The sequence below is a fragment of the Hippoglossus stenolepis genome, chromosome 7 (assembly GCF_022539355.2).
Source record: "Hippoglossus stenolepis isolate QCI-W04-F060 chromosome 7, HSTE1.2, whole genome shotgun sequence".
NCBI lineage: Eukaryota > Metazoa > Chordata > Actinopteri > Pleuronectiformes > Pleuronectidae > Hippoglossus > Hippoglossus stenolepis.
This window is the reverse complement of record NC_061489.1, coordinates 21264604-21292104: the sequence shown is the minus strand read 5'-3', so window position 1 is coordinate 21292104 and position 27501 is coordinate 21264604. Positions and strand designations below refer to the sequence as shown.

At 40.3% G+C, this 27501-nt stretch overlaps 2 protein-coding genes across 2 annotated transcripts; one reads left to right on the top strand and one right to left on the bottom strand.

Moving 5' to 3' along the window:
- The first annotated feature begins 1803 nt into the window (after positions 1-1803).
- On the top strand, positions 1804-11448 carry LOC118112717 (integrin alpha-6). Its single transcript, XM_035162237.2, has 25 exons — positions 1804-1994; positions 2079-2200; positions 2795-2874; positions 2960-3230; positions 3540-3659; positions 3840-4053; positions 4798-4994; positions 5381-5469; positions 5574-5701; positions 5851-5940; positions 6031-6095; positions 6312-6457; positions 6562-6708; positions 6863-6984; positions 7072-7228; positions 8009-8092; positions 8175-8254; positions 8335-8409; positions 8852-8954; positions 9060-9236; positions 9321-9422; positions 9934-10044; positions 10165-10269; positions 10492-10617; positions 11296-11448. Exons 1-25 carry the CDS (start codon positions 1819-1821, stop codon positions 11383-11385), a joined length of 3177 nt encoding a protein of 1058 aa, XP_035018128.2. The 5' UTR covers positions 1804-1818; the 3' UTR covers positions 11386-11448.
- Positions 11449-14098: 2650 nt separating this feature from the next.
- gpc2 (glypican 2) lies at positions 14099-26815 on the bottom strand. Its single transcript, XM_035162413.2, has 11 exons — positions 26291-26815; positions 24086-24244; positions 22337-22471; positions 19703-19878; positions 19510-19590; positions 18877-19042; positions 18062-18192; positions 17137-17283; positions 15844-15980; positions 15394-15566; positions 14099-14854 (listed from the first exon to the last, which is right to left on the bottom strand). The coding sequence occupies exons 1-11, from the start codon at positions 26466-26468 to the stop codon at positions 14583-14585; spliced, it is 1755 nt and encodes a 584-aa protein (XP_035018304.1). The 5' UTR covers positions 26469-26815; the 3' UTR covers positions 14099-14582.
- Positions 26816-27501: the final 686 nt, after the last annotated feature.

Below are 27501 nucleotides of genomic sequence, written 5' to 3'. Positions count from 1 at the left end.
AAGTTCAGGGATGCAAACACACGTATGGTGAAAAAAGAGAGAGCTATCCCAAGTAGAAAAAAACAGCATAATACACCATCAGACAAAGGCCTGTGCTATTATGCTTAAATTAACAGGGAATTATATTAAATGAACACAGATCAATAAGAGATAGAGATGTTAGGTAGTAAATTATGGTTTTTATTTTTTTCAGAATTAGATTGTTTGGGAGAAGTTAACTACGTGGTTCTCTGTCAGGAACGAGTGGGTGAATAATGTCTGTTCTATTAGAGAGAGAGAGAGAGAGAGAGAGAGAGAGAGAGAGAGAGAGAGAGAGAGTCACTTGTGAAGACCATCATCATTTCCCTATGAGAGGCTCTTTGAGAAATAGTTAATACTTGGTCTCACACACACCAGTATACTCTATATACCAGTGTACCATCATAGTCTCTCACACACACTTCCAAGAGAGATCATTCATAATTGCTCTTACACCTAATATCATACTCTCAGACATGCACCACTATACTCTGACACAAACACTAATATACTCTCTTACATGCACAATCCTGATCTCTGTTATTTACGATCATACTCTCATGATGTGTGTGAGAGAGCGAATGATGGTACATTTGAGAGAGAATGATGGTGTGTGTGTGAGAGAGTATGATAGTACATGTAAGAGACTATAATAGTGTTTGTGAGAGAGTATTCTGGTCTGTGTGAGACCAAGTGTTAAGTATCTCTCATACACATCTGTTGAAACACCATACCATGTGGCGACAAACACTCTGGCGCCACCTGGTGGTAGGCTTCTCCTTTTGCTGGGATCAGACCACAAGATATTTGTCTGTTAAAATGGTCACTGTGTCAGATTAGCTGGTTGTATTAGCCTAAAACCTGTACATCAAAGGGCCACTCCACTGGTCGCCAAAAAGAAGTCTGAATCCCGCCTCCTCCAACTTAATGGATGGGACATTTACCAGAGTAAAGCGTTGGAAAAAAATCATTCTGAAAGAGGGTTTGTCACTTTAAGGTCGTTCTATATCTCTTACTGATATATGTTTAGAATATTTCTGATAAGTTTGGTTTTAGTTCGTTAGTTGACGTTGTAAAACAAAGTGAAACGTCGTGATTTACAGATGAGGCTGACATATATCGACGGGATCCTGCCACCGAGGCTCCATCCCCTGATTGCTGATGTGCAGATGTCGGCATTCATATCCAGGGTATTTAATTTCTGCATCATGGGAGAAATGTACATTTCTAAAAGTTTAGGCCTAGATTTGTCCCCTAAATGAACTTTTAACGATAAACATTTACTTCCTGACAGAGTGCAGGTGGTAAACGCCTGAATGATGAATTTACCGTTGCTCAGTTGGCAGAGGGAGAAAAATCTGCTTTGACAAGAGCGTGCTGAGTTGTGAATGAATAGCAGAGTGTTTCTCAACAAGAGGTCACCATGAGTGCTCAGCAAATCTCTGGAGAGAAGTTTTTTTTACTGAGTCCATTAAAGGCAACGTGACCTAATCTAATTTTCTAAATATTCTGGCCATGATCGAGTATCGTAGTAGAACTGTTACTCAGAGGGTGTGTCTCACACTTAACTTTTATCAGAGTAGGACTCGGTTAATATTAACTAGTTATCAGCTCATAAATGCTGAACAGTCCGGCTTTGTTTCTGTTAAGATAAATGTCTCACCACCACACCCTCTGTTTGTCTGCTTCAACAGCGAACCAGTTAGCACCTGTTAGGGCCATTCCCTTTCATACACTCCCTCTGTGCTCTCAGGAAGCCGGGGCATGGTGTGAGAAAACGTCAGATTACACATTTGAATCATGGCCCAGCATTGGCACATGTTGTATCTGTGCAGTGTTTGGCACCTCCAGACCCTTAATGTGGCAGCTTTCAACCTGGACACTCACAACGTGCTGCAGAGAAGCGGAGATCCGGGAAGCCTGTTTGGATTTTCTGTTGCGTTTCACCAGCAGCTGAGGCCTGCCAGAAAGAACCTGTGAGTGAGAATATGTACGTTATTTAACTAAATGATATGAAGTTCTGTGTCTGTCTCTTTACAACTTGAGGTGTCTTCCTCCAGATTGCTGGTCGGAGCTCCACAAGCAAAACACCAGAACCAGGTGAATGTTACAGGTGTTGTTTACCAGTGTGACCTGACTACGACATCCGAGCGCTGTCAGCCCATTGAGTTTAACAGTGAAGGTTTGTTTGCTTCTTTTATCTGAAGATTGCATTATCTTACTATGTTTCAAGCAATGGAGAGTAAAGTGTATTTTCCCCAGTAATGTATAAATTATATTACTCTATATTCATTTAATGCTATTTTGTACTTTTTCTTTTCTGACTGAAATACTGAATACGTGCAGCCGGGTCCAAAACACTGAGACCTTCTCATAGTTTTGTATATATATTTTGGAATGTTTCACATCTGAAGCTCCCACTTATCTGTCAGATTAGGATTTAATCTAAAAAAATCACATAGATTAAACGAGAGGCTCCTGATATATTTGGCTAATAAAGGTCCAAAAAATGTATTCAGATGTATTACAGCCTAGATTATTTTTTCCTTACCTCTCCTTGTCCCCCATATTTACCTTGTGACCCCTAAATGTATATGAAGTAGTTAAAATGAAAAAGTTAGAAAGCATTGAGACATCTGATGCATTAATTACATACCAGTAATACACTTTTTGTAAGTAGCATTTTAAAAGCAGGATCTGAGTTTTGCTTTTTCTACTTAATGTATTAAAGTGACGTTGTGGCCTCTTAGTGAGCTCAGCTTGTTTCTTTTTGTAGAGTTCCTCAATAGTAAAGACATAAATGGCCAGTGGATGGGAGTTAGAGTGACGAGCCAAGGTCCGGGTCAAAATGTAATGGTAAGCGAAACACTCTGAAGAAAAAAATCAGAATAGAATAAACCAGTCAACATATTTTTATAATTTTATCTTCCGTCCCTTGTAGACTTGTGCTCATCGATACCAACAGTGGAGCCCGAGCCCAAACGCGAATGTCCCTCACCTGGTGACGGGTCAGTGTTACCTTCTAGGAGACGACCTGGAGGCCGGGACGGAAGAGAGGACCTGGAGGAGGGTTGTTTGTGATTCTGAGCACCTCACCAGACGCCGAAAGGACCATGAGTGGTTTGCGTACTGCCAGCAGGGCCACGGAGCTGCTTTTGCAAAGGACAACCGGTCGCTGTTGTTCGGGGCCCCCGGCGCTTATCAGTGGAAAGGTAAAATAAAGCTAACAGCTGCTGCTCAGGTGTTTCAGCAGTAAAAATTATTTTAAAATGTGCAACTAAGACAAAATAAGGGTTTAATTTTTTGTTTGTTTGTTCTTTTATTTCTGGAAATGCACTTTAACATTAAACCCTATATATTTGTAATGTGTTAAATGCTAAATATGCTTTTTCTCCTGAAGAATAAGCTATATTTTTTAATTCGATTCACATTTTAAACATTAAATTATGCATATTTTCAACTTAAAATCAACTTTTTTCAGTTTTGTTATTCTGTATAATGTTTTTTCTTGTTGTTTGCAGGGATTGTACGACTGGAGCTTTTGGACAACCGGGACGTCTTTAGTGAAGATCCTCGTGAAACGGGGAATATAGACCTCTTTAACCCAAAGCTCATTCCTCTCCAGAGAGCCAGCTACCTGGGTCAGTTTCTAGTCCGGTCAGAGTCACTTTGTGGATTCAAATTTGAATTTGACCTCATAAAATTGATTGGAAATGAAATGTTAAATTGTAGAAAAGGTTATTTCAGCCATAGAGATCTAGCATATTCCTTTGATAAAGTATAACTTTCCAATAATCCAGCTTCATTTTTTCATGCTCAAGGATTCTCCATTGACTCTGGTATGACCCTGATCAGGAAGGGTGAGCTGACGATTGTATCAGGAGCGCCACGAGGAGGCTTCAGCGGCCAGGTGGCTTTTCTCAAAGCGGATCCTGTGGCTAAGAGAAATTTGTCTGTGGAGTTTATCCTCTCTGGTCCAGGCTTGGCTTCCTCCTTTGGTTACGATGTGGCAGTGGTGGATTTGAACAATGATGGGTAGGTTTGGTGAAATCTATTCACATATTTTAGAAGTGCTGCACTTTGGACAATCTTTTTATGGATCAGTCCATCCTACACTTAGGTTCATTGTAAAATCTTAAAAAACGTGATTTGGGGATAGACATGGTCACCAGAGGAAGTTTCCTTGATGTTCTTGACTCCTTGGCCTTTTATTCACACCATCATCATGAGATTTGTTGGTGAAGTGATCCTGAGTGGATTTGTCCAAATACATTTGAAGTGACCAGATGAGCTTCTGTGTTGCCTGACGATTTATTTTCACTTTCACAAATACCATCTCGAATGGGCAGATTGCCTTCCTGTGAAGACGTCTGTGCAGACTTGTTAGTTTGGTCCATGTCCCATACACTAACATGGAGGAGGCGGGGTTTATGACATGTTCTGCAGCCAGCCACCAGGGGATGACTGAGATCTAATAGTCATTTTGCAGGCTATGACATGAGCTTTCTGTCTGTACGACAACTTTATGATATATCAATACTCATAAGGCTTCAAAATGATAAATGATACATGATTCTACTTATACTGAGGAATAATTTAGCCTCTTTTTATCGAGACAGCTATAAAACCTGTATTAACATGACTTATTACTACTTTATTTGGATTAGTATTTAGCAATTTGTCTTCATCAATCTTCGTCACAGAGCCCAACATGGCTCGATGATCCAGTTCTACTGACTGACCCTGTTAAAACATTTTGTTCCTGTGTTGTGTTCTCAGATGGGAGGACCTGGCTGTAGGAGCACCACAGTTCTCCGTCAGAGATGGTTCTGTTGGAGGAGCAGTTTACATCTACATCAACAACAGAGGCAGAAACTGGGAGGATGTTGTTCCAACTCAGCTTCTTGGACATAGAGACTCCCTGTTCGGCCTCGCAGTGGAAAACATAGGAGACATCAATCAGGACGGTTATGGAGGTTGTGATGTTTTGATATTAAATTCATCATCCACTCAATGTACTGAAAAGTGAGAATATGATGCTAGTTTTGGATATAAACACTTAATATTAACTTTTTCTAAGTGAGACTTAGTGGTTAATTTAATGGTTTAAAACATCTTGAATGAAGCAGGGGTAGAACAAACAATTACACCAAACAGCACCTTCACTGTAGGGCAGTTATGTAGTTAACTTAAAACATTTCCATCCAATTATAATCACTTTAATCACGCATTTTCACCTCCCATTAGGGATTTTATGCAAACAAACTTTAAGTTGATTTTGGTTGCAGTAATTAACTTCTACCATTGTCTCCCATTCATGCTGCCACCCCCACTCTGTCTTCATGTTCCTGTTTGCTGACAGATGTTGCTGTGGGGGCACCGTATGATGGTTCTGGTCGGGTGTATCTCTACTGTGGCTCCTCTGATGGGATCAACAAGAAGCCAGCACAGGTGAGGGTCGAGGGGCTTGTAGCGAAAAGGTCACAGTTCAAATCTGTTGATGGAAATACGTAGACAATGAGAATGGACCTTGATGTTATGTCACACGCCTCCAGGTTCTCTCATCAGGATCCAAAAACATTCATCTGTTTGGATATTCTCTGTCTGGGAACTTGGATGTGGATGATAACCAGTACCCGGATTTGGCCGTCGGCTCGCTCTCAGATTCTGTTTTTATTTACAGGTAATTTCACAGCAGCAGCACGAACACGTTGAGATCAGGGAAATGTTATTTTCAATCCAGCAGGTGTGAGTTTGAAATCTCAAGGTTTGTTTAGGTATGTTTGTGTTGACTGGAGACTGTTGACTGTTGTGTTGTCGCCTCTTGTCCAGAGCGCGGCCAGTGGTCAGTGTTGGCAGCACTCTACAGGTGCAACCAATTGAAATAGACATCACAAAGGACCAATGTGATAAACTCACGTGGTAAGTTGGACAAAAATACAAATTATAACGTCTTCTACCTGCAGGTTCACTGGCTTTTGAACCAATGTCTCTGCACAAATGTCTGTGAAGTTATTTCACAGCTCAGGCGTGTTTTACCTACACCTCACATCCGGCATCGTTCAACCCCAAACTGAGTGAGTTTCCTCATTGTCAGTTCATTTCTCTTCAGATTGAATCTAAGGGTTTTCACTTGTATTTTGCTTTTTAGAATTAATTTATGGAAATGTTGTATGGCACAAACCTCCGCCAAATGACTTCTTGTAATGTTAAAGAAAAGAAAAATAATCTATTTGACTGTCTATCTAAATTGACTGTAGTATCACTTATACACTCACATGTTTCCTCTGTAGAGCTCAACTTCACCTTTGAGGGTGACGCTGAGAGGAGGAAGGCGAGGCTTCCTCCCAGAGTCGACTTCCTGGGTTTATCTCAAGGAAAACTGGAGCTGCCGGGACAAGGGAGAGAAATGTGTGTCGACACCAAGCTTCGAATTCTGGTACTGTCACATCTATTGTTATAGAAATCTGATTATTGTCCCAATGTCCCTTAAAGAGGTCAACACCATAACACATGTTGATCCACAATAAACCTCTGTTCCAGCGTGATATCAAAGACAGGCTGAACAGCATCCCCGTCTCCGTCACTCTGTCTCTGTGGAGCTCCAGTCAAACAACCAGGACAAGTGCAGATCTGCCCGATGTGACCCCTGTCCTCAACCTCTACCAGCAAAGGAGCACTGTCTCAGAGGTGCTAACATGCGTCCTTCTACCTCATCAGAGCTGCAGGAATTTAATCCTTTGAAATGTGTCTATTAGTCTTTGAGACCAGGCCAAGCTATAAGTGTAAAGACTCTGGATGCAGTTGTATAAAGAAACAACATCTGCTGTGTTGTTTCTAACAGATCCTCCTAATAAACAAGGGCTGTGGCAGCGACAACATTTGCCAAAGTAACCTGGAGTTAAAGTACAAGTTCTGTTCCAGAAAAACACTAAAGGATCAGGATGTTTTCACATCACTCGCCAGGTAAGACAAAAAGGTGAACCAAAAGAAAAGCAGAGTAACACACGTGTTTCTAAATGAATGTTTACTCACCTGTGGTTATGTCTCCAGAGAGGATGGTGTAGCAGTCATCACTCCCTCAGAGGAAGACATAGCCTTGGAAATAACTGTGACCAACAGAAACGGGGATGACGCGCACCAGAGTCACTCAATCATCATGCTCCCAGATACTCTTCATTACTCCTCTATTATCTACGACACGGCAGCAGTGAGTATACAACAAGTCTATTTGTGTAATATCAGCAAATAAGGAAATAACCTTTTTTGTTTGTATATTAAAACAATGTATATAAAAAACACAAACACATACGTAGCCTACACTGTGTTACACACACATCCACAGACCCATAGCAGGCAGGGATGTGTTATTACGGTGGGATGTTCATTCAGAGAAATTTAGACAGAAATCCAAACTTTAACTTATTTTTCAAAAGGGACAGTGTACATTAATTAATATGAGCAAAATGGTTCATATAAATGTACCAGAGTTAGTCTCTTAGACTAAATTTCATCTGCAGTCTCAGACGAAAATTAATACAATACAATAACATGCCTACTGTGAACAAAGAAGACCTGATGATAAATAAATAACAATTAAAAAAAATTATCTGTAAAAAAAAAAAAAACCTGTTTCTTTCGACCCGAACACTTAAATAATCTAAAATATCTTAACATCAACATCTAAAAAAATATTATTCAGGGTTTCATAAGGATATAAAGATACTTTTACCCAAAACCTTTTTCATTTATTAACTCAGATACTTATACATGGTTTTGAACTAAAACTAAATGTTGTGAAGGGGAGGTGGAAAACTAAAAATAATAAAGGTTAATTACAAAATAAACACAATAACAAGGAAAGAGCTGTGATGGACGTATAACATTATTGGGATAAGTACATGCCTGCCTCCATTGACCATTTCCTTATTTGCATATATACACTAGTGGTATATATATGCACGTACCATAACTTAATTTGTATTCACAGGAAACACAAATGAGTTGCACAGCCAATGACAAAGGAACACGAATAGACTGTGAGCTTGGAAACCCAATGCGAAGAGACGCTGAGGTGAGTGTCACAGCTCAGTTTATACATGTGTCACCATCATGTTCTCCCTCTGTGTAATCCAATGACTGTTCTAATCCCTTAGATTACTTTTTATGTCCTACTCACCACGTCCAGCATTTCCCTGAGTACAGAAGACGTCAACGTCACCGTGCAACTTACCACGTAAGTGAGGTGAAAACTGTTATTGATCAGTGGGCACTGCGTGATTATGAATAACAGCTTTTTATTATTTTGTGGTGTAGGACAAGTGTGCAGACCATTCAACCTGTAGAGGCAGTCGCCAAAGTGGTTTTTGAGCTGGAGCTTCAAGTTTATGGGTTGGTACCGACTGTTGTTTCTGCCTTTTTAAGCTGTGTCATGTTGTTAGAACTGCACTGATATGGATCTTTTACTTCTGATATTAAGTAGTAAATATATATATATTTTGTTTTTGTTTTTGTTTTTTGATTCCAAAGATGTAATTATCAAACCCTAATAACGTAGAAATGTGACTGAGGCTTGATATTTTACAGTTTAACCATTAACTTTTTTTTAATAAGACGAAACAGAAATAAAACCAAATAGATAGAACTTAAATTAGGAAAATAGACATAAATCTTTATGCTCTAAATCGGCTGATTTTCTTTGGTCCACTAATATTTTGATTCTCTTGTAATTATTATTGTTGTTTTAATATCTATTCTAACAAAGATATGAAGACCCACGATTTTTATCGTAGAAAAATACACAAAGATCAGATTTTATTTAAAATCTGTTTAGACGAGCCAGACCTTCCCAAGTGTCACTTGGTGAAAATGTGATGGGTGAAAGTGCCATAAAGACAGTGGATGAAATTGGAACCCGGGTTCAATATGAGTTTAGGGTGAGACGCCATTTGTTGCTAACTTACATACATTAAAATGATTAACAACAGTTTTTTTCTCTCACATAAGCAAGTTCAGTGAAATTGTTAGTTTCTGTTTCTCAGATAACGAATCTGGGCAGACCACTGAAGTATTTCGCCAACGCGTCACTAAACATCTACTGGCCAAAGGAGAACTCTGTGGGAAAATGGCTTCTGTACTTGACTCAGATCACCAGTGACGGTGTCCAGTCCATCTCCTGCTCACCCGCAGAAGAAATCAATCCACTCAAACACGTAAAGGTAATAAAGACATTTCAGCTTTTGTTTTATTGTGTAAGTACTGCATGTTAACCCTCCTGTAACTGGCTAATGTTTGACATCAAGGGTTGGCTCCACCCAGCGAGGAAAAGACGTGAAGCCGAACATGAAGCGCTCTCTACTGATGTGTTCCCGTTTCTGTCAAAGAAAAGGAAATACAAAACTTTGGTAAGACATTATTAAAGATACATACAAGAACCTACAGAGTGAGTGCAGTCATTGGGGTTTAATCCTCACATCTCCATCCGTAAAGCCTTGTCACTAGTTTGAAAATGAAAAATTCATATGAAATAAGAGAAAGTCCAATTAAAGAGATGTGTCCTGTATATCTGGGGTTATAATATAATACAGTGATACAGGTCACATGACATACATACATTTTACAGATACTAGAGGATGCACTAAAATCCACTGGAAAAAGACGTGTGTCCTATTCATCTAAAGTAGCTATAATATCTAAAGTCATTTTAGGTCAGTGGGTCACATGACATGGAAGCTGTTTAAAAACAACCCTGTCATCTCCTATTTACACAGGAATTTGTTGATGCTCCCTGAGTGAAACGTCTGTGATGGGGAGAGATTTGGGGGAAATGAGGAAAGGTTGGATAGGAGGCTAAAGGAAAAGAGCACCTGTGAAGTTGTGTGATGACCTCAGGCCTGTTGTGTGTCTCCTCCTCAGACCTGTGCAGATGGACTGAAGTGTGTGGAGATACGCTGCCCTCTGCTGGGTCTGGACAGTTCTGCAGTGATGGTTCTGCATTCATACCTCTGGAACACCACTTTGACTGAGGTTATACAACTTCTGTGAAATACCTCCTCCTCTCTTTAAGGGTTGACATAACCCGCTTTTATTATTGTGGCTTCATAACGCATGAGACGACGTCATTTAATTTGTGTGTCTCTCATTTAGGATTACAGCTCTTTGAACTATCTTGACATTGTGGTGGATGCGACCCTCAGTTTAACCAACTCTCCAGAGAATATTGGACTTAAAATGGAGAAGCCCGGCACAAAGGTAACATCATAAGGAATAATGATAATAATAATAATAATAATCTACTGTTTTGGTTTAGAAAATGATTTAAGATCCTTCACATTTATGTAAGCACTTGTAAGACTGTAATTTATGCACCAAAGTCAAAGATATATTTTTATATTAGAGGTTTTTTTTACAATGTTTACTTGTTAACGTATTTAAAGACTCAGATAATACAGGAAGTTGTATCATTGTCCACAGGTTAAACTCACAGTGTTTTTTGAGAAAGAGACTAAATACTTCACCAAAGTTGCCTGGTGGATAATCTTACTCACGGTCATTGCTTTGCTTCTGCTGCTGGCCGTTTCTGCCTACCTGATGTGGAAGGTAAAAAGTTTAATGAATCTCTAATAATGTGTTTTGTGTTTGTGGTAAAACGATTGAACAAGAGTAAGTGTTCAATGCTATAAATCATTTCAGTTTTCTGATCCAGAGTTAAACTTTGCAGTTTGCAATCATAGTCACTGCACAAGAATAATCCAACAAGTGATGCTCTATTCCCAAAATACATTATTTTCATGAACTCTAAGTGCTTTATTATAAAACCTGTTTCTTCAAAGTTATAAGTGACTGCTTAATTTGTATTAATGTCAGACAAGCTGCATTTCACTATTTAATAACATTAAAAGGTCAAAACACTGATGCTGTTGACTGATCGTATGAAGCAGTGTTAATATGTGCTTTCTTTGAACTGATTTTGTCCCTTATTTTGAGTTTTTGTATAGTTTGCTGGAGTAAACACTAACTTTTAGGAGCTTAAATAGTCTTATGCTCTCAGTGCCCCCCCATGTTGACTTAAAGTATATTATAATATTTGGATGAGCTCAATTCCAGATAATGTATAAAATGTGAATATATTAAAAAGTCTTGAAAATAAGATTTTTGCAACTATATTATTGTTTAAGACTATTGTGTTATAGTGAGTTATTATTAGCTCTGTACTATAATCTACTTTCCATACCACAACACATGCATTGATTGTCCCTTATTTTCTGTCCTTGTCAGCATGAATCCCTCAACTGTCTTGCACATAACAAGAAGCCCACTGAACACAAGGAAGATGTAAACCCAGAGACTGCTCCTCTTACAGCCTGAAAGAAGAAACCAACGACGCCCTGATGCAAGTTTTCCTCCTCTGTGCTTAAAAAATAACTGATATTACATACAGCTTTATTTGAAAAGATACATTTGATGCAGACCTTTTCTATTACTGTTGTACATTTACTTTGAGCAGCTTTTGTAAGAAATAAAATGAAAAATAAAGAAAAAATTAATCAACACACTTTTTTCTTTAGTTTTTTTTTAATGAAGCTGAAAATATCACTTGTTTGATAACAAAAGGTTTTTTACAACAACATGAAACAAAAACGGTCGGCATGAAGGAGTGTGCGAGTCGAGGGGATCCATGTAGAGTTTGTGCTGAAGAACAATTTACCTGAAATTCAGTGGAAACATTGCAGCCGCCACCTCTGTGGTTTAATCTGCTGATCATCGATACACAAACGATACAACACTGTTGCTTTTGAAATACTGTGACACATTGTTTTCTCTGTTGTCTTGAAAGGGTTTTATTCCAGAATGAGATCCACCTCTCATCATTTGTTGTTTTAGAGGATCAGATCAAATTTGTCATGAGTAATAAAAATGTTAAATTTTAGAATGAAACCTTTTTCTTGACATTTTCTGTATTGAACTGGTGCAATAGCCCATTTTACTACTGGTGAATCTCTCCTTCAACCAGTTTCACATATTCCTCATTCAATAGAAAAGTGTCCTTTTGCAGCATCAGTACATTCTGCTTGTTTTCTCCATCTCTGTTCTCTTTTGGTCCCATCAATCAACTCCATCTTTAGAAAAGTTTTTGATATCTTGAGAAATGTGCTTTTATTTTTTTTCTTTATTTACAAAATCTGCAGCAGCTTAGCTTAGCATAAAGACTAGAAACAGTGGGAAACACTTAGCTTTGCTCTGTTCAAATGCTGTGTCTCAGTTTTTTTTTTTTTTACTTCCATACTCACACACTTTCTATTTTGACAATTACAACAACATGCAGTGCGTTGTATGTTGTCTGGATTGTGCACTCAAAACTGTTAAAAAGTTGACCCTCAACTGTTGCCACCTTGGACACGTAGCGGAAGGAGAGGGATCGTCAACCTGTTTTCAAATGTGTAAAAACGGCAGCCGAGACGGGTGGAAGTTAAAATGAATAATTTTCATGTTGTGTAACACAAAAAAGTTTTTTACTTAAACTGAGCAGAGCAGCTGGAGGATACTTTGGCAGTCACACCATGAGATTGCCAAAATATCTGCATTTCCAGTGAGTGCACAAACTGCCATGTTTTGATTTTGTTGGCATTTAAACACCATGTCAGTGAGTACACCATGTGACTGTGTACAAAGTGTACTACATGTGAGTGTACTGAGCGAAGTACCTGACTTCAAATCTACTAGTACCTCTAAAGTTCACGTATCCACACATTACACCTCTTTTGTTTAATATGCAGAAAAACCTGAACCGTTCTCAGGTTGCTGAGCGAGCTGATTGGCTGACAGCTGATTGGGAAATAGTCCGTCACACCTTCCATAAAAAAAAAAAAATAGATTCCTGGTTTGTACTCTTCAGTTTTTAAAGACGTTAAACAAGACACATATGATACAAATTTGATTTAACTTTAAGAAGCTGGTAGGCCGATTTTCGTACCTAACTTTTTGTCAGGTTAGCTGTTTCTTTATCTCCGGCCTTTAAGTCAAGCTAAGCTAAGCAGCTGCTGGCGTTAGCTTCATACTTAACATACGGACACGAGAGTATGTATCAATAGTCAGATTATTACTTTAAGCTCGTCAATGTACTCTCGTTAATGACCAACTCCTCACAACCTCACTTTTTTATCTTTGATTGTATCTTTATCAAAACACATCGAGCATTTGAAAACCGAACTTGTGTTTCCGTCAATTTTCAATCCAAATTTTACATCACATCATGAGCTCGCTCACTGTCGTCATCATCTTTTGTTTGCTTTTAGGAAAATAAGTAGAAAAACGCATCATTAAAAACATCCCAACATCTTCTCAGCATGCCCTCAGAACAGGAACATGTAACAACAAACTATAAAAAACACCATACATACAAACACTCATTCACACATGTTCCTCCTGAACTATCTCTGGTAAAGATTTTTAAAAAGTGCAGCTGGTTTTTTGGCTCAAATAAGTATAAAAAATTAACAGTTTTAGTCTGATTGGTTTCAGATTTTAAAATGATTGGTTTGCGTTATAAATAAATAGAGCTTGATTTCCCTTTTTTACCAGAGAAAGTCTGAGACAAACACTTCTTCCAGAGGATAAACAATCAGCCTTTAACCTTTAAAATCATAATAACAACAATGAAATATAATATTACAAATAAATTAAAAGCATCAATATAATAAATTAATTAACCCCTTGTCGTCACAAGTAGCCTAAAATGAATTTAAGCATTTAGGTACATTCAAAATAATCCCCGTGTTTGGTTTAAAGACTGATCCTTTTTTATCTTCCAGGCAGAAATACATATCAATAATTTAATTAATTAATATTAAACTAATTAATATTAAATTAAATGTCACTATTTCCACAAGATGAAAAGTGAACAAAAATGAACCACAACAAGAAATCAAATCAAAAACATGAATCAACTTAATTTTGTGAGAAAAGGCAGCAAACAAATGCACTCGGATCATTACAGCTGCTCATTGAAACTACACAGTAATCAACCAGCTCTCTCTCTCTCTCTCTCTCTCTCTCTCTCTCTCTCTCTCTCTCTCTCTCTCTCTCTCTCTCTCTCTCTCTCTCTCTCTCTCTCTCTCTCTCTCTCTCTCTCTCTCTCTCTCTCTCTCTCTCTCTCTCTCTCTCTCTCTCTCTCTCTCTCTCTCTCTCTCTCAGACCATGCTGCTCATTCCTTTTGCTGTTTCATTACTTTAGTTCCACCTCTATGCTCCAGCACAGTTCAGCATCATGACTCCAACAGGTCAAACATCTCCAACAAATGGCACTAAAAAAGGGCAGTACCTATTGATTAAGTATTAGTTTTAATCATTTGAAAATGCCTCTTTTGTGGCTTGGGCAGTAGGAAAAATATTAACTTTTACCTTTTTATTTTGTGCTGTAAACAGGTTTTTTGATTATTGCTAAATTAACCTGTTTTATCTTTGTTTGTTATTTCCGCTAGTGTAAAAAAATGGAATGACTTATTTTGTTAAACAATGTGCTTGAGACTCCAGCATGACAGAAAACCTCCACTCTGTAATAACCGGTTATCTCCACATGGGGGCAACAGTGACCAGGAAAGAACACAAAGATAGCAGCGAGGACGTGAGCCCGCTGGTCGCCGAACGAACCCGTCCATGGCCGTTGTTTCTGTTCCACTTGGAGCCGCCTTTCTCCCGGACCCGAGGAGGCTTTGCGGGGTTGGAGTCCGGGTTACGAGGGGGTTTGTTATAAGGGGGAGAGTAAGGCCCATAGCCCGGCCAATCATCATTGTACCTTTCACCGTAATCCCCTCCCCCTGAACCACTGCCCTCCTCACCTGGAACAAGAGAAGAGATTTCTGACATGTACAGCATAGCAATAAATAGAGTTATTACTTAAAAAGGTTCACACCCTCAATGTTCAGAAAACACACCACTTTCCTCTCTGTCCATTGCTGCAGCTCCTCTGTTCAGCCTCTGTCTGAAACACTTGGTTTTAGCTACTGTCTCTTTAAGGCCCGCCTCCCGATAAAGCCCAGTCTGCTCTGATTGGTCATCTGGCCCACTCTGTTGTGATTGGTCAACCCCTTCCCGCACAGTTAGAAAACATCTGCCTCAACTTTCCCTTACCTGGCTTTGTTAGGGGGCCAAATTATCCACTAGGTGAACTTTATGCAAATATTATTATATTTGTGATGTCATACTGTCTATTTCATAGACGAAAAATACATTTGAAGAAAGAAAAACTAAGAGAGAATACTCTATCTCGTTCCAGATCTTCATAATCATCAATTTACCTCTAAAATGTACCAGTATATAACTTATACTCCTTAAGATATACGCAGACATATAAATATCCAGCATCAGGAACACTCACTGTCCATGAAGTCCATGTCTTGTCCGCTCTGAGCGTGTCTCAGTTTGTTGGTCGCCACCCTCAGCTCCATGATCAGCTGTCTGGTCCTCACATCCGGCCGCGCAATGTCCACCTCCACCTCGGGGTTGTTGATCTGGCTGACGAGACCGTCGCCCGTCACGTCGGGCAGGTACCTGAGAGAGCATGCACGGTGGAATTCATGTAAGAAAACACCGCTCACACATGAACACAGATCATTTCAAAGCAGTTCAATCAGCATGGATGTGCATTGAGGGTGTGTATCTGTGCAGAAGGCCGACACGCGGAGGATGTGGTGGTGGCAAAATCAAACCAAGTTCCATCTGTAACATTCTGCCACCTCTGTACCATCCCTCCCTCCCTCCCTCCCTCCCTCTCTCCACCTCCGCCTCCACCGAACCCTCCCTTCCTCCCCGCTCTGATCCCCCTCACCTCCCCCGGGTCTGCCCGTTCCAGCAGCGCTCCTCATTAGTGACGTCGGCAGCCAGCCTCTCATCGTTGCAGGTGGTGTGTGGGAGGGACACCCAGAAGCCGTGCATCGGCCGCAGTCGCTCCTTCAGCTCGGTGACCTGTGCGGAGGCGGTAAGGAACTGGTTATGACTCACACCGGCTTTTCTCCCTGTTTGCTATGGCTGGATGGAGGAAGCATATGGAAGCTGCAGTGCTGACAAAGTCACTGACATGACACTGAATCTGGGTCAGTTTTTCAATCACATTTCTTTTATATCTTATGAATAGAAATAAATAATGACTGTACTTTGCTCTCTCCTCTGCTCTCAGTTTTATTTTGCAGCTCACTCTCGTCAGTGGGAAACTGTCTGGGCCCTGACGGCTGCACTCTCATATTGTTTGTTTGAAACTATTTTAATCTCTCATTTTCTCCTCTCTCTGCTTTCTGCTCAGTGGCCATGTCTGAATCCGGATGTAGGCACAAAGCAAACATTTGACTTAACTGTAGCTTCAGTGTAATACATTAAAATAACACCCAACCCAAACATGTGCACAACAAAACAAACTATTGTCTTGTTGATTGTTTGAGTGTTTGTCTGTTGGCACCATTCTTGTGAACACGGTATCTCAAAAACACCTCGAGGGAAATTCTTCAAATTTGGTATGAATATTCAGTTGGACTCAAGGATGAACTGATTAGATTTTGGTGGTCAAAGGTCACTTAGACCTCACAAAACGCTTTCTTGCCTCGTAACAACAGCCTTGCGTTAACTCGAGTTTTTTTCTTTGCTTTAATAAACTAAATGAATCCTGCAGTAGAATTAATTTCTAATTGATACAATGAACATTATACTCAATAACCCAGAATGTCAATGTGAAAATGTATTTTTGTGTTAAAGTATTAATTCTTAATTCAACTCAACTCTCGGACCCTTCACTCAGTATTTGTAAGACCCCATTTGACAGCAATTAAAGCGCACAGCAACAAGGTTAAATAAAGTAAATGGGTCGGAATGTTTTCTGAAGCCACTGCAGCTTTTTAGCCAGATATTTATCTTTAAAAAGAATGCTAACGTTGTTCTGTATCTTTTAGCGAACAAATTCACCACAACAACTTAATAAGTGATAATATTTCAGTGTTGTGTTTACACCTTGTTCTGCTTTCCCCAAGTGGCCATAAAAATAAAGTCATGCATGTTTAAACTATTTCAAAATCTAGTGTATTATAAGAAGAGCTACTAAACTATCTAACAACTGGACATGTTTCTTCCTCACCAGTCGATCCAGGTTGGTGCCTGCAGCAGTGGTGGGTTTCTCTTCAGGGCTGTAGGTGCGGAACGGCCTCCTGTTTCCCCCGGACTCTTTCGGTGAGCGTTGAGTCCGTCCTGGAGTCGGTCGGGGGTTTCCACAGCCCTGGAACACCTGGAGGTAAACCACAACAAGAAAGCAACCAGTATAACCAGCTGAGGGGTTGGGGATAATATCATGAAATATGAAACATAAAAGTAAGGGATATCTTGGCTTTTTGCCCAAAAGTCCTTTTACAACACTTAAGAAAAAGTCTAGAAAGCTGGCGTTGCTCTTTATGACCTTGTTGAAATGTTTTTATAGTGTTGTGCTTAGGACCTAAAAACGATGAGGCTCAACATTAGAAGGTGTATTTAAATTAATGTTAATGTTGTAATTGAGAGCAGAGAGATGCTTTGTGAGTCAGTGTCTACACTCATCAGTTGTAGGGATGGTTCTCCATAGTCTCCATAATCACACCCTGTTAGTGTAAAACTGCAATAACACAAAGCTAAATTAAAGAGTAAAAGCTCTGCCTCCACAAACATGGAGTTTTTCTGGTTCTGTTCAGATGCGAGTGTCTCTGGTGGATTAGCTCCTGGGCTGACGGCCACGTTTTAAATCGGGCTGTGAAGTTGTTTTGCTCTCCGTGTATAATTATCATCAAATTTCTTGTAGGCTGTCTCATCAGGGAGATTACAATTAGAATTAAACAATAAGTACAATTATAACTTTGACATGAGAGAGTGACCTTTTTTTTCCCTTGGTGGAGGGAGTCGCAAATAAAATCAGTTTTTCCTCAAGATTCAGACACAACAAGACGATGCACAATTGCAAAATTCTCGGAAAACAATAAAAATGCATCACTGTCTATGTCTGTTCCTTTTTTATATGCACATCATTTCTTTCTTACTTTAGTGGAGATGGTGACGCTGTTTTCCTGCATGTGCATGATGGCCTCTGACACCTTCACAGAGATGGAGTCGGCCGCAAGCTCCATGTTGAACGGCCCCTCCAACTTCTCTGAAACCTGGTAAAGAGCATCTGAGACAGAAACAAAGGGTGATGACATTTTTTTTTTATGTCCACATTCGCTCATATTCTCAGGGTGTTCAAGCAAAAACAGAACGAAAAGCTCTGTTGGTGGCATATTGTTCTGATAAACATCAAGACAACACTTCCTGGTGTCTCTCAGGGGCTCAACCCGCTGAAGAGATTTGATTTACATCTGTTTGAGGTGTTTAAGAAGTGGAGAAAAAAAAGAAGGGGTATGAATGGTGGTTGAAGAAAAGGGGGGGAAATGGGTTTGGGTGCAGCAGACATGGATGGAACGATGAAAGGTGAGAGGAGGCGCTGCACATGAAAAGAAAGAAATGCAGGGAATGTGTGGGTTTGATGAAAGGGGAAAGGAAACACAGGAAGACAGATCAATTGGGAAGGAGCAGAGAAGCATGAATGATTAATGGAGGAGGAATTCATTAGGGGAATAGGAAGTGGAAAGTGAATGAGTGACAGAGGAGCAATAAAAGGATTTTACTTTTACGTCCGCTCTGTTTATTAATGATAGTGCACTTAAATGTCATTTGGGCCTTAACATCTTTTTTTTCTGAAGAATCTAAAATAATTCAAAACCAAAGGTACATAATAAATACCTATTACACAAATATAAAGACCCTAAACCCACTTAAAAACATACTGGGTTACATTGTTCAGCCTGCCCTCACCCACCAATGAAATTGTTCCACTCGGTGTCGAGGTCGGCCTGATTGGCTAAGCAGCCCTTCATCACGTTAAGGCACAGGGAGTGGCAGGGCCGCAGGGAGGGCAGCCCTCGACACAGAGGGCAGTACCACTGACGCATCAGGCCACGCACACACTCAGAGTCTGCTGTCAACTGAAAAACAAGGCACAATATTACCATGAATATCACTACATGAGGGAACTTTGCATGTCAGCAGCTCCAGAATGAAATACATAAATAATATGAACACAAAGAAACTCTTCTGTAGTGCTACATTTTTTATATTTTTTATAAATGCTTACTGGGCTTGTGGCCTGATTTTTATTTTATTTTTTGAGTCACCTTATAACATTGATTTATATACAATATTTTTTATTTGATTATTTTCTTTTCTTTCTTTCTTTTATTTTGTCTTTATTGATTAATGATTGTTTGAAATTTAAACTGTTTTAATTGCTTTTAGCGCTTTGTAGCGTAACTTAAATTTATTATTAGGATTTATTTATTTTATTATTTTATTTTTCAGGACAACTTGAAGTGTATTACACATATGAGCCTGACATTGCTCCTGAAACAAGCAGATACCAAATAAGTGACAACAACCAATAAGACGCAGTCACCTTAGTTGCTTTGTTAACGATATCCCGACCTGTAGCCAGGGCCTGAGATAGAGCTCTGGCTGCAATGAAAGCCCTGGATACCTGAATGTGAAAAGAAAAACAGAATGAAATCAGTCACAACTCAACAATCTGCACAGTTTTACTCAATCACAACCACGTGTTTTCTGAAAGCGTCCATCACGAGGCCACACACTTGTACGCGCAGTTTGCGAGGCACGTCTCCGAACGGCTGCAGCTGTTCTGTGTGTTTGCTGACGCACTCCAGGTAGTCCTCGCTGAACTGATACTGGGGGTTGACCAGAGAGAAGACCCGCTCCACGAGTCTGGACCAGAAGTCGGACAGAACCTCGGTCAGACTGACACTGCCCCCTGTGGACAAAGGAGCCACGATGAGCAATTGATAGAAAACATAACAACAACAAACATGTTCCTGTAGGGATTTCTGAAAGAAGGAATTGTATTCGGTGGCATTTCGGCAAATTAGATGTACAGAATGTTTTTCCACAGGAGTGAATTTTAATCTAAACCAACATATCCTTTTGTAGTGTGTTACCCAATGGGCCTGATGAAAGAGCACACCAAACCAAACATTCAGTAATCATCTAGTCACTGCTGAAAGAATGCAAACATACCGTGGCCAGCAGTTACTCACTTCTTAGGAAATTAAGAAAAAGACAAATAAAGCATAAATCTTTAAATATATTCACAGACTGAGTATTATAGTGCTCAGGTTATGTCTGTATCCAACACCTCCTGCTTGATGGCTGCAGGGTGTGCATGCAATTTCACAGTCCTTCAAGAAAGAAAACACAGATAACAGGGAATACCTCCACCGGGGCTGATTGGCCACTTTATCACCATATTACATACACATGTACTGAGATCAGATAAACCACCGCACATTATGTTCTGGAATCTTCTCACATTAAACGCAGGCGAAATATCCATTCTGGGATATAGTTGAAAGGAATGTGTGTTGCCATAATTTAACTGAATAAAGATCACCCCCTCTTACGGATAAATATTTTGATTCACAAAATCCAAAGAAGTTTTAAATACTCATAGAAAAAAGTGAATAGGTTCTTCCTTGGCCCAAACACACTTCCACCCAGTTACAAGAAATTCCGTTCAGTAGTTTTTATGTAATCCTGCTAAGAGACAGATGAGACACATTTACTTGACTTGTGTTTTACAGTGTTGGTCTCACACATGGTTCAAGTTAAGATATTGGACACAGCTGCTGGTGCAAAACAAAACAGAAGTCACCAGCACTGGTTTCTATACAGTCCAATAAACACAACACAATGACATGTTAATAATAAGACATGATATATTGTGTGTGCTGCATTATTTTGTTTGCTTTCGGTGATTTGACAACTGGCAGACAGGTTCTGAATATGCAACTCTCCAATCTGACGTCTACTATACAGCCTCAAATTAGCCATCCATGCTGTTTGGCAGACAAAGACAGGTTGACTAAGCAGCGACAGCCTGCAGACAGACTCGCCAGCGAGCGGCTGTCATGCCAAAACAGAGCCATTCGGAACCGAAATAGAAACATCCTGGCATCCGTGGGATTTCATTACGTTTTCTCCAGTTCTTCTTGGCATCTCAGTGCTCGTCAAAGAACAACACTGCCTCCACAGTGCTGTGGATTCACCACAACGTGAGCATGGACTGATAAAACCACACTAAACTGCTGGTGCAACGATGAATCGTCAAAGCTCCATCTCTGACCAGATCTCCAGAAAAAATACTTCTTTGCATTTATTCAGTCATGATACTGTTAGAGGAGCATGAAGTGGAAAAACAGAGTTGTACACGACCCACGTTGCTTTTCTGGATAAATATCCTCTGAAATGTGGTTTTTACCTTCAGCAAAGAGGTTATGTTTTCACCCCTGTCTGCTTGTGAGCTCGTAAACAGGATTTCCTAATATCTACCAGACGGATTATCATGAACCCTGGTGGAAGGATGCCGTATGCGTCAGGGAGGAAGCCTCACTTTCTTTAACATTGTGAGATATGGTGTTTTTCAAAATTTCTCTGGATTTCTCAGAGAATAATTCATGGATCTTGATTCTACTATAATTTAAACTTAATTCAGTACAATATAGAAGATGTTTATTGCATCATACTAATTCAGGGAGTTTCTGATGAAAGTTAATGGAAGGATTAACCTGGGTTTCAACATGGTCCTGAAATGTCCAGAGCTCATTTCATTACCGGTGCTAAGGAGGTTGTGTTTTCATTGCTATTCGTTTGTCTGTCTGTTTATTTATCTGTCTTTTAGCAGGATTAAGCCAAAACTACAGAACTGATTTTAATGAAACCTGAAAGGTTGTAGTATGTGACATGGAAGAACCCATTCAATTTTAGGCCAGATTAGGAAAAACATTGTCACTTTCTTTAACATTGGCCACGTTTTCCCCAATTTCACAGAGAATAATTCACAGTACTTGATGAAAAGGTGTGTTTAGGGGACTGATATCTTTGAGCGTGTGACATTTGGTGAAGCATGGTTGAATTTAAGGTGACTGTTGGGCCGTGGCTATGTGCTCTAATAATTGCCTTTCTAGTTCAGACTGTTTTTGGCATTTGGCTTCGAGTGGAGCCTGACAAAACATATGGAAAGAGGAGATATGCAAAAACAAGGTCCCCAGCTGGAATCATGGACATGCATCCTCGAGCACTAAACCACCAGGAGGCCCCTCATTTTATTGATTTGTGTGGAACCACATTGCAAAGACCATCTAAACACATAAAATCATAATTTGAGTTCATGTTGTAGTCACAGCAGCTGAGGTGGATTAAGTCGCTGAACTAACCAGAGTAATATCTGCGCAGCTCCACAAACAGCTCCTGGAAGACGTGTGCATTTTGGGTGAAGAGCCGGCCGTAGGTCTTGGTGAACATCTGGTTCACAGACTTCTCCGAGAGGTCGATGATCTCCCTGAAGAACTCTGCAGTGAGGCAGAAAGAGCAGATTATATTATACCAACGTGTCACCCACCTTCTCTTCTTCTCATATCTTCGACAGGTTTCTACGTAGGCGCTCAGCCACCACCCACCCTCCCTTCCCAGATTCACAGGGACAGTTACATCAGATCGGGCTCACTGATAAATGAGTGTAACAAAATGTACTTTTATTTAAAATCCATCTTTAAGACTCATATCCAGTCTCCCACTCCTCCAGCATTTTAAATGATTCATCACGTATATTATATAAAAGCCTGAGGAGGAAAAAAAAAGGTCAGAACCACAGCAGGTAGGAGGAGAAAGTGGAACTTCAGCTCTGAGCTGTGGCTGCTAGGATGTGGATTGAGTTCTCTAAAGCACAGACAGCCATTAAAGGTGTCATTAAAGATGAACGTTTTCGACACTGACCTTTTGTTTAAAGGGGCACTTCACCAATTCTACACGTGAAGGTCAGTTCACTGAACACGGATACACCTACTGCCTACTGTGAAAACTGATTCATGATGTGTACTGCAGCTCGACAGGGATCTGACATCACTATGACATCATCCGGGTCATCTCAGGTCTGAGACATCGCGTGATACAAACCATCATGTAGGAGTTTAAGGACGTTTTCACTCCTGAAAGTCTGAACCAAGGTTCACGTCTTTGTTACAATTTTTCTATGTGAACCTGTTAGTTTTGCTTCTACGTTGTAATTTAGGAACGGACTTAAGACTTTTGTATGACACATATATCCTGTTGTCTTCACATTAATTAATTGTGTGTCTGATGGTGGTGTGCTGTAAATATGGCAGGTAGTGTTCTTTCCATTTTTTTTTATTTTGTTGCCACTGTAACATCGTTATGGTTTTAATACCAGCAAAATAAACCTCATTATCGTTCAAGCATTAGATCATCTGAGGCAAAGACTAAAAGAAATCCTGTGAGCTGCTTCCACTCTTTCTTCCTCTATCGTCAAATGCTGTCTCAACTTCCTGCTTTTTAGGACTGAGACCTCTTCTGCTGGTCTGGGTTTTCGGTCCTTCGGTTCATCAGTCCAGACCGGGGTCCGAGGCACCTTTCACACTTGTTCGTTTGGTTCGGAGGAAACTGAAATGTCCAGGTCCAGACCAAACAATGTAAGTGGGAAAGCCCCCGAAAAAATATGGACATTTAGGTTGCAAATAAAGACACCATTGAGTTGCACTGAGGGAAATGTAGGGTCTAGTGTTTCTGAAGCTTAAAGGATTAATTGTCAAGATATTTCGGCCTCTGCTGCATTTGTGACCTTTATTTTTGTATAATCTGTGTGCGAGTCCCATAACTAGATGAATTTGCGGAAGCTGTCAAAGCCTTTAATGTCAGCACTTCTCCCACATTCAACATGAGTCATACCAGGATCTTTGGCTGGCACGTTTGAGAGGATCGGCACAGTAAGAGATCCTACAGATGTTTTTATCAGCTGTCAATCATTGCTGCTAACTTGACAGATAGAGGAGGCAGAGATGAAAACAAGCCGACTGCAGTGCATCCATCAGATGTGCAAGCTATGGCTTCAAGGTGAATAACGCTCTTTTAATTTCATACCAGGTTAAACATGAGTAATATCCTCTCACCGTCAAATCTGCGGTGTCTCTGGCTGAAGGTGGTCAACAGGAACTGGCTGTTTTCTTCGACGGCTTTCATGAAGTCCCTCTCACTCTGGAGGGCCAGCGTCTCCTCCATCTGACTGGAGCAGCAGGTGTAGTCCTGAGGACAGAGCCGCAGGTGCTCACCTGGGGAGGAAAGCCAGGCCGGGAGAGACAGAGAAGTCAGGACCGATCACAGGCTTAGAAAGTTATGTGGATAAATTAGATTGTTTTTTTGTTTAATCATAACAAAATGTAAAATGATAAGCTGGTATCATAGAAAGCACTGTGGGCTTCTATTCCTACAAATAAAGTCATTATAAATACCTGAAATATAACGTCAGTCGCTCTATTACCAGATGTTTTAAGTGAAAGAGTCAATGCCTCCACTTATCAGTCAGTTTCATCACTGTGGGGAAATCTTATCAAAGACAAGCTTGGGATAGAAATTTTGTAATTTCCTTGAATGAATTATTCACTTTCAATCCGTCTCTCTTTGTCTGCTCAGGTTGAGACTTTGATACGTCGGAGGTAATGATATGCAAACGTCAAGCAGGAGGGGAGTAAATAACACGCAGCATTCAAAGGTTTGAATTTTCTGTTCCTGTCGTTTCACATCCGAAAAGGAATATTACTGCAATTAATACAGTTGAAAGTCTCGATCCCAACTCCACCCACACTGATGTTCCCCTCTCTGCCTCTTTTGTTCTCTCTGTGTGTCTCACCATTACCCCTCTCTCATCCCTCTATTTCCATTTCTAAACTGCCTCTCCTCATCCTCTACTCTCCCAGCCATCTGTTCCCCTGGCCCACGGGACGGTGAGCCAAGACTTAGGCAGTGGTAACACACACACACACACCACACACACACAAAATCAATCAATATTGCAGTTTCCTCAGTCCCTTACACACACACACAAATACAGCTGAATTGAAATAAAGTGACTTTTTTGAAAACAATCAATTTAGTCAAAGGTTTGTCTGTGGGCAACACACACACACACACACACACACACACACACACACACACACACACACACACACACACACACACACACACACACACACACACACACACACACACACACACACACACACACACACACACACACACACACACACACGTTTTTTTAAGCTATCTTTGAATAGGACTTTGCTTTTTCTTTACTCATCAAAACCTTATCCCAACTATAACCATAACCAATTCATGCCTTTAACCTTATCCTTAACCCTGACCCTAACCAGGACCTGAGAAATTACATTTTTGCCTCATTAGGACGGAGCTTTGTTCCTCATAAGATCTACTGGTCCTGGTGAGGCCAGTGTTTATGCTGGAGAAGGGTCCTAAATAGGATGGGACAAACGACTACACACACCCACACCATCAGGGTAAACCTCTCAGAAGTAGGTTACATCTTCATCCACTCAAGCTTGCTCCATCGTTTGCTCACATTCATATTTTAACAAATCTGGGCTTATGTCTCCTCTGCTTTTCTATCCTCTTCATCCCATCACCCAAAAACGTCACAGCTCCCAAACTGTTTGTGACACCTCTTCATTTGGCAGATGGGATTAAGAGCACAGCCTGTGGGTTTATGTGTATATATATATATATATATATATTTTTTTTTTATATATATATATATATATATATATATATTTATATTCAGGGATTTAACAGTGGGCCAGTAGGCAGAGACTAATTAGGGGCGAGGTTCTTTGTTGCACCGGTGTTGGCAATTTGCTCATCCCCATAATCATCCTATTTAAGGCGCACAGAGGGGAGGAGGGGGCGGCTGTAATTTGTTTTAAACCACCCAGCGTCAGTTCTCTGGAGGAAATCTCACCATGATACCGCTACAGTGTGTGTGTCTGGTGCTTATTAGTGAGTTTGAAGCCACATTGTACTTTATCATAGTTCCTCTCGGTGATGTATTGTGTGTATTTGGTTTACACATGTGTTAGAATATGGATATAATGTTCTCATAGTGATTTCTGGTGACCTGAATGTGCGTAATGAAAATGTAATCCAGGTTGCACCCACATCTCTACGTGCGTTTTATTTTAATTTCAATATAAACTCGATAAGGCTCATGTAGGACAACATATGACTTTGGGAATATTTTGCATTTAGTCACAGAAAACTCTGATTCTGTAATTTGTCCTCGCCCGCAGGTTATTTCAGAGTCTTACCGGAGATTTGAGTCAGCGGAGCGGTGTCTGTGCCGTAGCCCTTCTCCGCGTACACCTGCCGGGTGTCGGCGCAGCTCCTCCCCGCTGCAGCCACGGGGCTCCGGGTCCCCGACAGGGCAGCGGCCGCGCAGAGCAGCACCAGCAGCGGGTACCTGCGGACAGAGAGCTGGGGGTCCATCTTGTCCACGGGGCTCAGCCACACACCAGAGGAGGGGGTGATTTAAAAACAGCCCTTCAGACTATGGGTGCAGCGGCTTAGTGATGAATGAATGAGTGAGTGAGTGGCCGGTTCAGATGAAAAGTCAAAACATGAACAATGTCCCGGATCGTCAGTCTTTTAAAAACAGTTTCCCCAGATAAGTGCAACAAAAAGACGCATCCGGACATAAAGTTTCCATCCACCGCGTCCGGTTAGTTTGTTCCTCCTGTGATCCGCTGCTGGAGCGTGTGAACGGGACACTCCCGATCCTCAGTGTCCTCCCACTGTGCCGCTGTGCCGGAACACCCGCTCTTTTCAAAGTAAAGGTTCACATGTATCAACAAAGGGGCAGACAAGATGTAGAAATACACAAATAAGTATTTTGAAAATGAGCATTTAATTAGGTGCAGTTAGTTAAGCCTAATACAACAGTCCTGCAATAATAAAAGCCATTGCGTTTATTGCCTATTGAAACATCAGAATCAGCTTTATTTGCTATGTATGAGTACAACATTGTAGGAATTTGGCTCCGGTGTAGTTGTGCCCATGTGTACTTACACAATATATAACATAATTAGCTATAATAATTGCTTTGGTGGGATCATTGAACATTTTTAAAGAAAGTGACCAAAACAATAAGGTGAATTTTGGAGCTGTTATGAGAATGTTTTAGGATTCAAATTTCAAGATTCTTTATTGTCATATGCACTTTAAAAACAGTTGTTGCACCCTACAATGAAATCTTTACTTTCTTAGTCCTCCAATGGCACAGAAATAAAAGATTCAGCATGAAAATAGAAAGACTAGCTTACTAATAAATGTAAAATTGCCATCTACAGCTCCCCCTCAAAGAAGAAGCAGTATAGATAATGGATGGATGGATTTGGTGTCATTGTAATACAGGAACTCTATAAAAGTAGAGACTTATCTATACAACTACATTCAGGACTAATCCCATTGAGGGCCTAATGTCTTTTGCCCCTGCACACGGATAAATCCCAGCACGGGCCTA